The following is an 18,204-nucleotide window of genomic DNA, read 5'->3' as shown; positions in this document are numbered from 1 at the left end:
AGAAGAAGAAGAGAAGGAAAACGTTAGAAAAAAATTATCGTTTCAAAAACTTTTTTAGAACACATGAAATGTGTTTTGGAAAGATTGTTCTGAAAAACTCATTTCAGAAAATACATTCCAAAGATATTATGTACATTTTGGAAGTTTCTAGAAATCCTATTCCGAAAATTTTATTCCAGAATGTATTACCTGTGTTCCAGAATTTTTATTCTAGAAATCTTGTTCCGAAAAAATTATTCCAATGTATTTCATGAATTCTAGAGAGTGTGTTCTGAAAAAATATTTCAGAACAGGTAATCTAAAAATCACTTTAAAAGAAAGGTAAAATAGTCTCTGTAAAAATTGTGGGGTGCAGGAAGCAATTGCCACTATGGTTACATCAATTAGTGTCACACTCCAAGTCCAAAAGGTTTGGGCCTTTAAGGAGGAATCCTTAATATGCAAATAGGAAAAAAAATAGAGTTTATATACAAGCATGTTTTATTATTAAAAATGTTAAGGGACACATTCATAGATGGTGATAAGGACAAATTGATAGGAATGGTTATGTTTGAAAGTGCAATTATATAAGTTAAGTGCATACATGTTTTTGAGATTGTGAGAAACATGCATTATTGAGATTGCGGATAGAAAAGGAGTAAATTTTTTTTTTCTTATATAATGTTCTTGTTTGGTTTGTTTCCTACATTTTCTCTTCAGCACTTGGGAAAAATTTCACTAATAAATCATTCTTCACAACATAAAATATTATATATTATATGGTGATTTTAGTTGTAGGAACCATTATAGTATTTTCGTTGACTATAATGGTGATGATCACACAAATGAAGGATATTGTTATTGACTTTAAACGAGTAGTAAATGCTCTCTTATTCTATGATGAACAACATCACAAAATTTAGCAACAACTAGATGTTGAAGAAACTTTTAAATCCTTCTACCATATTTTGGATACTTTACTTGATCCTTAATTGACTCTCTTTGCAATCTCAACTTGGAGTATCATTTTCGGTATTAAGTTTTATTTGGATAATGAATTTGTAATCTTACAAGTCAACACTTTTTTTTATTAACATCCATCACCTTAAACGTTTTAACCACTATTGTTATTGTTGAATTGTACATATGTTGGAGATCCCACATCGACTAGATATTAGAGTCTTTCATAGTATATAACCTCACCTCACTGAGCTGGTTTTATGAGGTTGTGTTAGACTTAAAGTTCACTTCTTAACAACACTTTATCTTGCATTCATTTAGATTAATTTAGAACATATTTATTTGCCATCTAATTCACCTTCAAACTTCGTTGCCATGTAAGTTTATTGTTAAAGGTGTTTGCAATTTTGAGGGGTGTGATACCCTCATGCACTCAAGATCATTCCATTCCACTTTAAGAGAGTTGTTTCTTTTATGCACCTTAAGTCATATAGTTATTCCTTCTCTCAAAAGTGTTAGATTGAATTGACTTGTTTAAGTATTAGCCTACTTTTAACTCCCATTATTTTAATAATAGAAAGATAGTTCATGATGCTTTTGTACTAACAATTGGTTGAATACCATAATAGTGAATAATTCTTTGTTAATACCAATAGTGAATGAAGTATTGGATGAACCTAAGATGTTTAATTTTTTTCCAAGATGGATTTACGTTTAGGGTATCACATAACATTGGTCAAACCTAAAGATCATGTTAAAATTTGAGAAGTTTCTTCTTATTTGATGGGTTACCTTCCGATGAATTTTTTGTTATCATTTAATGTTTTTTTAAATTAAAATAAATTGTTTCTCATAATATATGAGAAGTTGAATAGTTTAGTACTTGTGGAGTAAATGTGAGCACTTTTCTAAGTCTACAAAAGTAACTCTTAGAGTTCATTTTGAGTAGTTTGAATTTCTTGTAATTGTGAAACATTTTCTTCTGATAAAATACTCTACCTTCTTTTATCTATCTAATATTATTTTGCATTTACTTTACAGATGATTTATAATATCAATATCTTTAAAGTTAGACAAGACATACATGTTTAAAGTCACCATAAGAAATGGAAATCATATAACAGTGGTAGACAAAGAAGTTATGTCTTTTGAGACTCCCTCAGGCATTTCAAATATTTGATTGGTACCAGTCAGAGTTTATCAAGTGAGGGAAAGATGTTAGAGAAAAAGTATTCTCTAGTTTTGAAAAAATGAAATGTAAAATATTTAATCCATTTGGAAGTGAGTGGATGATTGTTTAGCTGAAAGATATTTTTTCCAATTGAAAGGAAGGAAAAAGAGGAACAAGCATTCGCAAACAAGGTAGAAGACTCGTATTTGTGACACAGAAGACTTAGTCACTCGAGTTTTTTCACTCTGAAAAATATGAGCTCAAAATTACAACAATTGAAAGTCATGAACTCAAAGATAAGTCATGATATGGAATCTACAAAGTAGAACACGAGCATCTCAACAAGAATTTGAAAGAAAATAAGGTTCTTCATGATTTGCAAAAAAAAATTCTTAAGACGTTGCAAAAGAATGTTATGAAAATTAGCTATAAAATGTGTTGAATCTTGCTAAAGGTCTAAGAAGCAAAATGAAAAACTCAATGCTAAAATCATTCACCTTTAGCAAAAAAAATCAAAGGATAGGAAAAACAAAGTTAGATGGTTTGTAGGAGCACCAGATCAAGGAGTCTCACTTTGATAATTTTGTCACATTTGAATGAAACAAAAGTTTTAGTTACACAAGCTTAAACATGTTTTTGAAGAATGTCATGAAGAAGAAGATGAGGATGATAATGATGAGGATGATAATAAAGATAGTGAGGATGATGATAATAATGAAGATGGTCAGGGTATCGATGATGAAGATGATTAATATCATAATAATTATGATTTGAGTTTTAAAGAAACATATCTCAAGAAGGAGTGTTAAAACTTTTAACATATGATAGGGTACTTCTCATGAGTTTAGTATTAGTAAGTATAGAGTAAATGTGAGCACTTTCTCTATGTCTATAAAAGCAACTTTTAGAGTTCATTTTATATAGTCTGAATCGGTTGTGATTGTGAAGCATTAAAATTCTCTTATGATAATACCTTACATTCTCATGTCTAAATTTATTCTGCATTTACTCTAATAATATTTTCATATTTTCCATTGTTAACACTTTAACAGATAATCATAAAACTATTTTCACTTTCATCATGGACATTATGAGTAGTACATTGCCCTTAGGTTAACCAACGCCTCACTTACTTTTCAGTCCAACATGACTAATGTCTTTCGTTGATTTCTACATAAGTTTATGCTAATATTCTTGGATGACATTTTTATCTATAACTCCAAGTAGAACCTCCATCTTGAACACTTAAGTAGTGTTATACAACAACACTTACTACTTGCTAAGCTTTTAAATGTTTCATTTTACCAACACAAATTGGAATATTAAGCCATAACATTTTATATCGAGGTATTGAAATCGACCATTCTAAGGTTTTAGTTTTTAATTGGAGCCTGTCCTACTAATGTTATATAGCTTCATGCGAAACTTTCTCTAGTCTTTCATGTTTGACTACTGAAGTTGTGACTTGGTGATTCGCAAGATCAGCACATTCCTTGTTCTAGTTTCCCTCAACTTCAACTACATTATACTTTTTTTTTCTTTTTTTGTTTATCCAGTGGACAGGCTCTATGTACGTACATGGGAATCTCTATATGACATTAATAAGTAATTTAACTTGGCTTTGCGGACAAGGTTATTTTAACGGGGAAGGTAAGATATAGTTAAAAATATTAAGGATATGGCCTTAAAGGGACATGTTGATGGACATAACTAATCGAAAAAACAATGACATGCGTAAAATGCCTCCACGTTTTCAGGATTACGAGAATCATATATTATTGTAAGTAGAAAGAGGATAGGTTGTAATAGATTTTCCTTCCCCTTGCTTAACATCCCTGCTTTGTTTCCCTGTTGTCAACACTTGTCTTTTGTACGCTAGAAATTTTATCCAATAAATCACTTCATTCAAATAACAAAATATTACTTGAATATTGTGTGGTTGGTTTGGTTTTAGGAACCATTACAACATCTCACAACAAACCTTGTTAGTTAACATCTTCAACAATTATGTTAAACGTCACATTTGACTGGCTTTCATGTTTCCTTACCTACTTCCACAGGTTGACTCCAAAGGGTGTTGGAAGGGATAAAAAATGAAGAAAAAAAAACATGGCTCGGGAGAATAGTAAAGGGCTATCAAAACGTCTTGAAATTTGATCTTATTAGAGAGGTTATAATGTACATCCAATGGAAACCAAATAAAAAAACTAGATATAAATCATATTGAAGAAGCCTTGTTAAAACATGCTTACAACAACAATGAAGATAATCTGTAATTGCTATACATCAAACATTTAAATTTAGGTAGCCCAAGGTTAGAAAGCAAAATACTGGTGATGAAGTCAACTGTTAATAAGTTCGAAGCAAAAGCATAACGGTTGTTTGGTTGCTAAGCAGTACTAGCATTCTTCTTCGCTGCACGCACGCGACAAGCTGTCAAACCGGCAACCGCCATAGCAGCCCCAACTGTAAATTCAAGGTATGAAGTTATTTAAATGGTTTAGTACGTAAAATGGAAAAAATAGATGTTGTGGAAGTTTGTAGTGTATGCGTTAATATATCGAGTGTGGATAAAATAAACGCACCCAAGGCAAAAATAAGAGAGCGATGAAGCTGGTGGTGTTGCTTCTTTCTTCGTGAAATCTCAGTTTCTGGAATGCTCAAATGAGGGTGTTCTGCTGCATTAACAATTTTATTATACACATTACTCGAATCACCTAGTTTCATACTGACGTGAACAGGTGCCTTTATTCCCAATTCCTGGGTAACCTATATAAAAATATAAAAAAAATACGCAACTTAGTTAGACATTACAGATAATCATCGTGTATGCAACTATATTGTAATCATGAGCTGAAAACGCGTTACCTTAAATGAATCTAGTACTGCCCTTGGTAATGGAGATAAATCATCCTTAGCAGCGACGACAAGGCAAGGGGTTCTATAACCAGTTAGTTCTCCATGTCTAACAACCTTCTCAAGCAAATCTCTGGATTTCTTCCAGGAATATTCATCTGAGCTGTAAAACAGGACGCATTTTAAATATTGATACGGGAACGAAATGCAGGAAATAGTTGTACTACAAATATGCAATGAAGATTGAGACAGTCATTCTACTTCGACAGCATTAATGTCCATGTAATAGAACCACAAAAGCTGATATAGTGGATGTTTGCTTGATTATTTATGAGAAAACATTTTTTCTAGAAGGATGAAAAAGAAGAATAAAATACAAATACTTCTCCAAAAATAAGCTAATTTAATACACCAGATTATCTTTTGCAGTGTAAGATGAATTTTGTTACAGAATATAACATCACCTTAATGGTATGTTTGGTTGAAGAGGGTGGAAATAGGGGATAAAAACGGGATTATTTGGTAGGATAGAGAAAAAATTGAGAGAATTAAAAAGTGAGTAGGTCTCACTAGTACTTGTATACTCTATTTGTCATCTGTTTTTTCTCATTCACTCTATCTCTCTTCTCTCTACAAGACTCTAAGGAATTACTGCATTACAAAATAATGCATGCAAAATGGGTTAGAAGATTATAGATAATTAACCAGCTCTTAGGGAAACACAACATGCAATCAACCACTTTAAGTGAATCATAAACATTTCTGAAAGATCTTGCATTACTTGTGTTTCCACGTGCAAAACAAAAGTCTTGCTAAAGTAAATCGATAATGCAAAACAAAAATCTAGCTAAAGTGAATCGATAATCCTGTAACAAATTATTACCACTTAAAATCATTTTGCACCCCACCTGTCATACACAAAAACAGCTACATCGCACGCAGCCAAACAATCCTGATTTGACAAAAATTCCGGTAATCCATCCTCAGGTATCTCACGCAATATGAGAATTTTCCGAGTTACCTGTATAGCTATCATCAGGATTATGAGTATACAGAATCCATCTTATACCCATTTAACTTCCACAACAACGTCTACCATGCTTCCTAATATGGTAATCAGCAATAGAGTATACTGAGACAAAACATGAGAGGAAGACAATTCTGTTTCACAAAATCATTAAAATGGCATAAAATAATATCATCCTCACCCCTTTTAGTTCAATGACATTTGTCGCATACTGCTCAACTGTTGTTGGAGTATAATTATTTGAGAAAGGCCTGTGAAAATGACACAATTAATTGTTGCTTTGGAGGGAGAAAACAATAAAAAGTATGAGTATATCAAATTTCACATGCTGATATGGATAAAAGAAAAGGAAACAACAAAGACAAGGAATTGATTATGAAGATTGGTGCAGAGGCCTGCCTTCCCAGTAAGGAGTACAGCAAAGCAGATTTCCCAGCATGTTTAGAACCAAAAACATAGCATTGGAACACATTTCTTTCTGTCATTTGCTTCTTGCGATCTAATGATCTTTTACGACTGACACGGAGTGCTGCTGCAGGATTACCCTTATATCCGATGTAAATCAAATTAGCCAAGCTAAGTTTTGGATCGAGTAATGTCATGAGGGCCCACTGCACCATATAATTTAAAAGATACATCAACAAAAATACCTCAATTTCCAACTAAATCTGAAGAATTGTAAATAAGATAATTCTTTTCAATTTGTCTGAAATACAAAATATAAATGAAGGAACCAAGTCACGTGGCTAGAGAAAACAACAACCCATCCCATCCAAAAGATGAAGCAAAGAGAATAAACATATATATCAAGAGAGAAAGTGAGGAGGGATTAGCAATCTCTGAAAAAGTTACTCTCATTCCCACCTTTAGTATTTTTTTAATCTAACTGTTACAGTGAGTAACTCATCTTTAACCATTAAAAAAATGAGAATGAGGAGTAACTATTTTAGTGTTACTCATAAAGTAACTTGATCCCTCCTTAGGTAATACACATATATAAGGGAGGTTTTATCCCCGCAACAAAGCAATAGTTTTTAAGTAACAGATGGAACTCAGGGATAGCCGTCCAGATTATCAAAAATCCAAAATTTTCAAACCCGAACAATAATAACAATAAGTAACTTCCTTTAATGTATCTTTCCAAGCAATTAAAAGAAGTAACAACCTCAAAAATTGCTATTCTGAATCTTCATAGCTAGTGATAGACATGTCAATAACGGGTTGGGTTTCAAGAGTGGGAAACATTACAATCCCACTCACTAATGCTAGACAAACAATTGCACCAACTCATTGGGAAAAGTGATGACTTCTAGGAAGAATCATTAGTTGCCATTAAAGATAGAGAGAGGACAAAGAAGAACATGTTATGGTTTGGATCCTAGGGCAATTGATCATCAAGAAAGAGTCCATTCAGAGACCATTAAGTTTAAAGGATTGCTGAATGATTATCCCATATTATGTTGGTGGATAGTAGAGCTCATCACAATTTTATATAGTTACATTACAGAGTTAGTGGTTTATTTGGGATTGAAGGTGATTGACACAAACTTACGGAGTATGTTTAGGAAATGGAAGTAGGTGCAAGGCAAGAGGAATTTGCCTAGCTATTGAAAAGTAAAGGTGGGAAGATATAATATAGTTGTGGATACATGTGTGTTGGATTGGAGTTAGGGGGAATGGACGCTACTTTTGTGTTGGGTGGGCAGTGACCTTGGGGAAAACTGCAACAAATTGGAAGAGGGAGACAATGAACTTTGAGAAGAATGGTCATTTGATTACATTAAGGGATATCAAGTCCAAGATAGAAATCATACTGCATCTTTGCGAGAAATATCATACAAAATGTGGCTATAGAAAATGAGGACAACATGATCAGCTAGTCCTCCTTTTGAGAGTAAGGAACTTGAGCAAATCTTAATCAACACCAATTAGCCTTTCAGAATCCAAAGGTGAACAATGATCACGCCATCACCTTGAAGCCAAATAGTAACCCAATGAGTGTTAGATTGTACAGTCATGCTTACCACCACAAGGATGAGATTGACAAACAATTGGAGGACTTGTTGATTGAGGGTGCAATCAAGCATAGAACTAGTCCAATGATTTTTAGTTAAGAAGGACAAAACTTGGAGAATGTGTGTGAACTCTAGAGCGTTGAATAAGGTAACTATTCAGGACAAATAACCTATTCCAACCATAAATGTGTAGTTAGATGAGTTGAATGGGTCATGTTTTTTTTCTCTAAGATTTCTTTTATTTGGGTTCCATCAAATAAGGATGAGGCAAGAAGATACACACAAAATTGCATTATGCACCCATAAGGGATACTATGAGTATCTTGTGATTCCTTTTGGAATCATAAATGCACCTTCAACCTTTCAATCTACCATGAATTCCATTTTTAAGCCATTATTGAGGAAGTATGTGTTGGTATTCTTTGATGATATATTGGTGTATAGCCCTACTTGGAGGCAGTCTCATCTCTTAGTAAATGGGTTTATGTCTAACTCAACACAAGCTTTTAAGTTGATGTTTGTACCCCACTTATATATTATAATTTAGCTTTATTCCTAGTTGATGTAAGATCTTCAACACACCCCCTCACACTAAGGAATGAATATTTTTAGCGTGAGATTAGATATTTGTAGATGGTCTAAAAGGAGTTCAATAATGGAGGCACACTAGCCCCAATAAACTTGACTATTATAAGCTCTGAATGACTTTAATATCATCTTAGTAAGTAGCTTTATGTCTAAGTCAACATCACAATACTAGCTTTTAAGCTGAGGTTTGTACCCGACTTATATATGATTTTATTGTTAGGAATCCAAGAGTGAGTCTAAGTCCCACATTCAGTAGAAATGAATAAGTTGAACAACATTTAAGGAAAAAAACTCACAAACGCATTACCTTAAGATTTTGGGTTGAAGGTGGTGTCAATTCCTTATGTGGTTTGGCTCAATTCTCATTGGTTTGATCCTCCCTGATGTATCATCTCAAAAGACCTAACATCATCTTTTCCATTTAAATTAAATGGTCAAAGTTTTTGGTCCAACACTAGTTTGTTGTAAATAGAAAAAAAAAATATTCCTTCAAACAACCAAGATTATAATATATTCATATTGTTTCAACACAAGGAGTGGAAATGGACCCTTCAAAGGTTCAAGCTATTTGAGATTGGCTAGTCCCTTGAGATTTCAAGGGAGTAAGAGGGTTCCTAAGGCTCACTATGTACTACAAGAAGTTCATCAAGGATTGTGGGAAATTAGCTTGTCCCTCTAACTAAAAAATATTGGTTTCATTGGGGAAGGAGGCTCAAATTTCCTTTGATATCATCTCAAGGGTTGTTTAGTTTCCTTTGTTGTACTAGTTTTGTCTAATATCACCAAGGAGTTTGTGGTTGAATGTGATTCTTTTGGTTATGGGATAGGTACAGTACAGTCCTCATGTAGGACCAAAGACGGATAACATACTTTAGCAAGGCTCTTTCATCAAGAACAAATTTATCCATGAAAAGATTATTATGGCACTTGTTCTTGTTCTTCAACTTTAGAAGCACTACCTTATGGGAAAAAGTTTCAAGGTGTTTATCGATCATAGGAGCTTGAAGCATTTACTCCACCAAAGAATTATCATTTTTCCGCAACAAAGTTGGCCATGCAAGCTTTTGGGGTACTAATTTGATGTTGTGAATAAACACGGTCCTGAAAACAAAGCCGCAAATGACACACCAATAAGACATGCTATTGTTGAATTGGGAACCATATGTATGAGTCCGCTCTGGTTGGACTTTTCTAAGTAAAAGAAGGAAATACAAATAAATCTAGATTTGATTCAATTGCAAAATACTTTGCAAGCTGACCCAACAAGCAAACCCAGTTATAATTGGTAGCAAGGATTATTTTCTATGAAGGGAAGTTGTTATAATTATCAAAAAAAGTTCATCGTTGATCATGTATCATTACAATAGTTTCATTCCACCCTTTTGGGAAGGCACTTTAATCCCACAAAAACATACAAGAGGTTGGTTAGAAACTTTTACTAGAAGGGAAAGAAGAAAAGTGTTATGGATTTTTTCATGGGTGTGATGTATGTTAATGACACAAATACCAAACATTGTCCCCAACTAAGTTGTTACCACCAATCCCAAAGCAAATTTGGGAAGAGATTTCAATGGACTTTATCATGGGCTTCCATAGTCACATGGGTATGAAGTTATAAAGGTAGTAGTTGATTAGTTATCTAAATATGCACATTTTACCACCCTTAAACCCTCATTTACTGTCAAGACTCATTGAAACTTTTTCCCAGAAAGTCATTTATGGATTTATCTATCACTATGCCTGTGACATGCTTTTCTTGAGCAAGTTTGGAAGGAACTATTTTTCCCCTAAGGAATATTGTTGCACACGAGTACTTCCTACCATCCTCAAATGGATAGCCAAACAAAGATGGTTAACTGATGCCTTAAAACTTACCTACATTGTTTTTCTTCCAAAGAGCCAAAACAATGACATTTTTGGTTGTCATGGACCGAATTTTGGTATAATACATCATACCATACAACAACTAAAAAACACCATTTTAAATTGTGTATGATAGGCCTCCACCAATTGTCATGCGGTTTTTTAATGGGGAAACCTTAGTTGAGTCAAAGTGTGTGTGTGTGTGTGTGTTTTAGTTGAGAGATACGAAGCTTTTTGTCAATTGCAACATCATCTACAAAGAGTTCAACAAAGTATGAAGAAACATGCAAATTCTCGTCACAGACAAGTGACATATGCCAATGGTGATTAAAATGTACATTAAACTGAGACCACATGAATATATACTATAGCAAAGTGGATCAATCCAAAATTGTCTCTATGCTACTTTGGTCCTTTCCATATTGTAGCCCATAACAAGGGAGGTAGCATATAAGCTACCATTTCCAGAAGTAGTCAAGGTTCATTTTGAGTTGAATGTATCCTAGCTCAAGAAATCTTATCAAGGTAAAGCAATAGAAATCACAATGCCCCCTGAGATGGAGGTTGAAGACACGAATCTAGTTGCTCCAGAGGAAGTTCTAGCTTCTAGAGAAAGTAAGTGTAATGGCAAGTAGTCACATAAAGGCTCATCCTTTGGAAGACTAAACCAATTGAAGGAGCTACTTGGTAAGAACCAAAGGGTATCAAGGAGAAGTTTTGTACCTTTTACCTTCAGGACAAGGCAAGATTTATAGGAGGTGGAATTGATTGGAACCCAAACCCAATTTCAAAATCCCCTAAACCCCTTTAGGTGTATACATGTAGACATAAGATTAGTTAGGCCCATTATTACAAAACAGCTCATAGGTTAGGTCTGGGGAAAGTTAGTTAAAGAGAGAGAAATGTTGTTATGAGGGGGATACGCAAATACTAACTGAATTGTCAAGTCTAGATATTCTTCTTTGAGCTGGGAGCTACTGCTCTTTGTTATTTCTCTTTCTTCATTTAATCATACAGAAATATATATAATACTGATGACAATCGCTAGCAGATAACCTATGTCAAGTCTCAACTTCACCCCCACAATCTATTCACTATATTAGCAAGGAAAAAAACCTTTGTAGACCATTAGCATCAATGATGCTAAAGAATCAGGAATCACAAAAATCCTTTCAGACATCCAATCATGAAAGTTAAAGAATAAAGAAAAGTATAAAATAAGCACCTGAGACAGAAATCCATTTAGAGATATATAGCCCATATCAGTTTTCTCTGCAGCATCCTTATATGGAGCATTGTTCCATGGACTGAAATTGAGAAACAAGTGAAAATTTTAGATGCAGAAAACATAAGGTGGAGACACTTTTGTCAAAAACACATCACACTTGAACATGGATAAAAGGTTTAAAATTAATACTACTCCTATTCGTTTCAAGTAATCAATCTAAAAGGAGTAAGCATCACATTTTTCATGTTCAGATTTCTCAAATAAGTGAAACAATCCATTCCCCAAAGTACTGAGTTTTTTTTTTCAAGCCATTATAACTACACTAGTATAAAATGCTACAAGCATCCATACTCACAATCAAGGTTTTTCACAAGGTCAATGACTATGATTTTGACCACAATGTTAAGGTTTTTAGAGTTATTGCAACCGTAACTTCCGACAACAACAAGGGTCGAGACAAAACCACAATTTAAATTGCTCCTCACAATCAATATAAACAAGACACTAATAAGCCCATAGGGCTGATTCAAATGAAAGAAAATATATGCTAAATCAACCTCGCATAACTAGAGTCGATGAATTAGACAAAAAAAACTTACCAGCCCTAAGTTCTCATCATTGTTGGATGAGCATTACCAACCAACGAGAGAAGGATCTTAATAATATAACCTAAGAAAATAATTGAATCCAAATATCCATTATTATTAGCCTAGAACTATTTGCTTGATATTTAGCTCAACATATTTGACCCTTGCTTTTCTTTCAGCAAATTTAAGCCAGTTCCAATCTATCTCTCAAAGAAGTTATGATGCATGTTATGAAACAATATATTTACAAAACCCATTGTGGAGTTGCACAAAACCCCCAAAACAACACATAAAGTGCTAACATTAGCAAGTTCAAGAAGCAAGTCGTTTATATATTCAGCACAATATCTAATAAAAACCTAGGAGTGATTCTCAGCAAGCACAACTAGCATATTATTAAGGAAGTTCCTATTGCAAAATGTGTTAGGCACCCAAGAATGGAAGAGCAGAGATATGGTGGGGAAGAGGGCAAGATTCAATAGAGGCTAACGATAATAGTTGAATCTTTACGACAAAAGGAGATTTCTCCTTCCAAGAGTTCCCCTTTGATAACAAAGGTGCAACTTGGTTTCGCGATGTTAACCTTCAAAAAGGATCCCTCTCCTACCTCCTCCTACTTATGCATGACATCAGGTTGGGATGAGACAAACAACTCCACTCTGTTAGTTACTTCTTGGATACCTGCAGATATTTTTAACCTATGAATTTTTATAGATACTCATGGATATTTTTTTTTAAATTAAGATTATTAAAAGTAATTTTTTTTAAATATAAACTCAAACAAAAATTTGATCTTAAAGTATAATTCAAATAAAATTGCATAATAAAATATCAGTACAAATAAATTTAGTCTTCTAAAAAAATAAATTCAAGTACGTTGCACCCGTTTAAAAAACATTAATCTCTTTAAAGACAACTTTAATTTCTAAGTTGAAGTAAAAAACACAAATCTATAAAATCAAATTTTAAACAATTCTTCAATTGTTAATGTTTCTCTCATCCATAACTTTATTTTTATCACTTGATTTTCAAAAAGTATACAAATAATAGGTATCCGCAGATTGGATAATATGATACATGTACCCATCTCATTAAAAAACGGGTAATTAAAATACCTATTCTTGTTACCCGTGAGTATCCATTAAAGGTACATGTTTAGTACCCATTATGGATTTTACCGGCAGATATCCGCGAGTACAAAATTTTGTGTCATCCTACTATTTAAGCTAAGCCCTTGAACTAAGTTTGTAAATTATTGCGTCCTCAAGGATCCTATCAATATGTTATTGAGTTTTGAACCTAGAAGTTATCTAAAGCACTCCTCTATCTACTAAAGCAATACGCCAAGTTGTTAGAGGTAGTCAATGAGTTGTGGACTACTGATGAGAAAACGGAAGGGGAAATGTTCTGACATTCAGTTTGTGAAAGGATATTAACGTCACACTCAAGAAAGATGAGAAGGTAAGTGATAAGTCACGGAATTGATCGCCATAAGTTACCCTAATAAGATCAAAATTTGGATTCTTATAACTTCGAACTCCAATTTAAATTTTCATAAACAGAAAATTTTATTTTCTTTAGAATTCATATATATCCTTTTATTACATTACAAATACATCTTTTTATAAGCTAAATTATGTACCCCTCTAGACAACCATAATAAGACTTGCTAAATTCCACGTTAATTCCTACTGAGTAGTTTTTAATGTCCACTAGCAATTAACTCCCACTAGTATTGCTTTTAGTTTCTACTATATGCATCATTATTTCCCACCATGAGAACATAAATGGTTCACCTTCATATGTGGGTTTTTTATCTTTCCATGTGACAATTCAACCACTTAATTAAAAGAGAATAACAAAAATTACAAAGAAAACTCAAAATTATATTCATCAAGGTAAGAAATTACAATTACAATAAACATAAAATTAGGATGATACTACTGGGAAAGGTCACCTTTCTGGTGCAGTATCAAATAGTTTATCAACTTCAGCAGGTCGTAGGGTTAGATCCTAGAAAAGTATCAGGTTTCCAAACCGAAAATTAGAAGAGTATATTGATGTTATTCATGGAAAGCCACATAAAGGGGGTGTTTAAAGCACATAGTAGTGGTCAAGATAATCCAAGAGTTATACATACTTTATCTGTATCTAACAATTGAAAGATTTCATTCAGAAACTCTACAGCTTCACCTGTCAGCTCCACACTCTGCATGATAATGTCTAAGAAAGTAAGTTCTTACATATCATTTGCAAGCTATATAGCAATCATAAAGAACACGTTCACAAAAATGTTTGTTGGGACTTAATGCCCTAAAACAAGAGGATGTGCAGTGATTGGTAAAAAGAGAAAACATGTCTCCTGATTCTGCGAAAATGATCATTTGACTGAAGAAGCATGCATCACTAAACTATACCATCAAATATTTGCATCCTTTTTCCAATTCAAAAATGAGAAAAGTGGAATAATATTATAATATGTCAAGTACTAGCTGTAAATTATTACATTCCAAACTTCCATACATTTATAGAAAAGGAAATATTTGGAGTCTGGAAAATGAATAACCACACAACATAAAAGAGCTAAATTTTAGAACAAAAATAAAATCTAGATTCTTTGTAATCATCGATCTAGTGACGTGAGTAGTTCACATCTGTCAGCTAACATTTCCTACTTGTTTGGTTTTGAGCAATCATCAATATTGATACAGAATTAGTAATTAATGGCTAATATTACTAGAACAAGTACCACTCATAGATAACATTTTAGTTTTCCTCATATAACAATTACACAAATTTTCTGTTATGATCAATACAAGTGTAGATAGAGATTATAACAATTGAATGGTTGACCCAATACTCTAACCTCTTCCAATTAACCCAAACAAGAAGATCGAAATGGAATTTCATAAACAGCCAAAACCAAGAGAAAAAAGAGTACAACCTGATCAGAAGCATGCGTAGATGGAACTGGAATGAAGTCATCCCGGAGTTTTAAATCATTATCATATCCAAATTTTCTTAGAACAGCCCACAATGTCTCTGTTCGTCCTTTCTTTAGAAACATGTTATGGACATAAATAAAGCCTGGAAAGGTAAGACCAATAGAGTTGACTCCGTCAGGTACTTTCTGCTGTACAATTGTTTTGACTTTTACTATTTCAGATGGCTGCAATGCTGTATTGAAGCATTTAACCTGTTGAAATATGAATTAGCAAAAGTAAAGGGGATAAAAACAAACTAAATATTCAAACTAAAAAGGGCAGGGAGGGTAATTTATCAAAACCTGAAACTTATTTAGTTCTTCATCATTGAGAGCTTCATCCATGTCATGATCGCATAGAATAAATATTCTTCTTAACGCCCTCACACATCGATCTGTTAAACCATGTCTTTTATAATCAAACAATGGATCAACTGGATGCAGTACTGCTTTTAGGGCAAAATAAAAAACTTCAGGGACCTAAAAATAATCAAATATAACGCACCTGAGTTTTACTAAATAGGGAGTTTAATATAATTCCAATATCATCAAGAAGGTATCCTTATATGCCTAAAGCCAGACCTTGCACTATCACATCAATGCACCAGTTTCTTAGGATTATTGTAATGAATCACACTCTAAGGAAAACAGGAATGAGTGATCTTTAAAAATCAAAAATATGATCCACTCATACATTTTGATGCTGTTTTCTAACCATATAACAGACTAACTATGTATACACTTATAATTTACAAGACTAACAATAGGTAAGCATGACCAAGACTTTAAAACATGGTTCTGCAACTGTGATTTCGCCCACAACAACAAAGTTTCGGAGGTGTACGCAACCACAGTTGTGCCCACATCAGCAGCATATGTCCAAATTTCCAACAATATCAAGAAACACATAAAACTACGACCACAATTTAAAACCTTGAGCACAACCAAGTAGCAATGATGCAGCAAAACAACATGCCTGATAAAGTGTAGCAGCAGAGCATTCAACACAAGTGACAATTTCAGTGAACTGTTGCATGATATTTGTGGTGAGACTCTCTAAGCTCACTAGATGATTTTCATTCCGCAGGTCAAGCTTGCAGCCAACAACAATCACAGGTGCCTTCACCTGCATAACAGTAAACAATAGAAGGCAAACATCAGCTTCACATTCACTTCACACTTTATCACTAAACAGAAAATTTGTCAGTAGCTAAAAGAAGCAAAACTAACCTGCAACTTCCGCAGTTCTGGGAGCCAGTAAGCACTCAAACGCTCAAAGCTCAACGGTTCATCGCAGGCATAGGTTAGGACCACAGCGTCAGCTCGCTTCAATTCTTCATTGCGCGCGTCTTGCTTTTCGAAGCTAAAACAATACAAATCACACGTCGCGACGAAAGTGTTAATTCAAACGAGATAACTCCTACATGAAGTTTAGGTTAAGAAAATTGAATGGCATTCCTTTCAGTTAAATCTAGGGCTTCCGATTAACCAATTATTTACAAAAGTATTATTACTGTCAGTTTTCTTTAGTTTTTCTTGAATTGAATGGTGATGGTGCGGAGAAGGAATGCGAGTGTGGCAGAGACCTGGAAGGTGTGTCAACGAGGGTGAGAGGAACGGAATCGGGGTACAGATTATGGGGCAAGCGAGTGGGAGGAAACACGGGCGGGACGGACTTGGGGAAAGATTCGGACGCAATTGCGGCTACGAGTGTAGATTTTCCGGTGCCACCGTCGCCTGCAACGGCGATTCTAACCACCCTGCGATCGTCGGCGCTGAAGGGGCCAACCATTGCAGGAAAGCACTGAATAGACGAGAAATGTTGGACAGGTTCGTATGGAAACGCGGCGCGGTGTGTTTTTAGACAACTGATCTAGGAGCTTGGAATCTATATATTCCTTGCCAGTTCCGACACAACGAATTTAAATTTGAGTAAATATGAAACATTGGCCAATAGATCCTTAAAAATATGTGTTTATTGTTGAACCAAAATAAATTTTTTATGCTGTTGATTAGGTCAAGTTAACCATTTCTATAACTCCGCTTAAATACAGAACAGAAAAAAAAAACTAAGGACAAATTTACATAAAAAATAATAATTCAAAACCTATTAACAATTTTTAAGAATCATATTTACTATATACATTATATAAAATGAAATTAGTTTAATTGTTTTTTTCTTTTTTTAAGAACTTTACTATATAGTTCTTAAAGCAATAAGACCATGGCCTAATAATTAATCCTCTTAGTTGGTTTATATATTAATATATTATGAAGGTTATCTATTTAGTAAAAAGATAATATGCCGATTTATACTATGAAAACTCGATGTAATCACGATGATACAAGTAAAATTAGTTTTTTTCCCAACTTTTAATTATAAATTACTTGTATAATTTTATTATTTTAAAGATTATTGAAGAGAAAACACAGTATTCTATGAACTAAATTTATCAATTTGGTCTTTATAAAATCATACTACCATGAGTAATATAATAAAAAGACGTAATTATAAAATTGGTTGGGGGTTAAAAATAAATGTTATTTCAAAATTTAAAATTATTTCAAATTTTATTTTTAATTATATTTTTAATTATTAAAATTGACATTTATTATGTAGAATAATAATCCATAAAAGTTATACCATTTTACTAATTTTGTTCACACATGGATACAAAAGTTGTCTTAAGTGGGATAGGAAGTGGTTATAACATAATTCGGGTTTCAATTGATTTATATTGGAGGTATGAATAAGATGGGGATAAGGTAATGGAGACAATAATGATACACGTGGTATGAAATTTTATAGTGAAATGAAGGAAGTAAAGGCTCTTCCAAACCCTTTGCAAAGAGTCTTTATCATAGAGGAATGGGTGCTATTATTTTAGGGTATAATTCAATGATTAAAGAGATGGAGCTGCTTAAAAATAATTCTTTAAATAAATAA

General features: G+C 33.5%; 1 protein-coding gene across 1 annotated transcript; it reads right to left on the bottom strand.

Moving 5' to 3' along the window:
* Positions 1–4,244: 4,244 nt before the first annotated feature.
* Positions 4,245–17,276, bottom strand: LOC137829709 (mitochondrial Rho GTPase 2-like). The gene is made up of 14 exons (XM_068636591.1): positions 16,844–17,276; positions 16,488–16,620; positions 16,234–16,383; positions 15,561–15,737; positions 15,219–15,470; positions 14,415–14,483; positions 14,232–14,287; positions 11,685–11,766; positions 6,393–6,604; positions 6,175–6,244; positions 5,875–5,987; positions 4,979–5,129; positions 4,696–4,879; positions 4,245–4,576 (listed from the first exon to the last, which is right to left on the bottom strand). The coding sequence occupies exons 1-14, from the start codon at positions 17,047–17,049 to the stop codon at positions 4,500–4,502; spliced, it is 1,932 nt and encodes a 643-aa protein (XP_068492692.1). The 5' UTR covers positions 17,050–17,276; the 3' UTR covers positions 4,245–4,499.
* Positions 17,277–18,204: the final 928 nt, after the last annotated feature.

This window comes from Phaseolus vulgaris, chromosome 7, assembly GCF_000499845.2.
Source record: "Phaseolus vulgaris cultivar G19833 chromosome 7, P. vulgaris v2.0, whole genome shotgun sequence".
NCBI lineage: Eukaryota > Viridiplantae > Streptophyta > Magnoliopsida > Fabales > Fabaceae > Phaseolus > Phaseolus vulgaris.
Note: the sequence above shows the minus strand (reverse complement) of the source record. Positions and strands in the feature narration are given on the sequence as shown.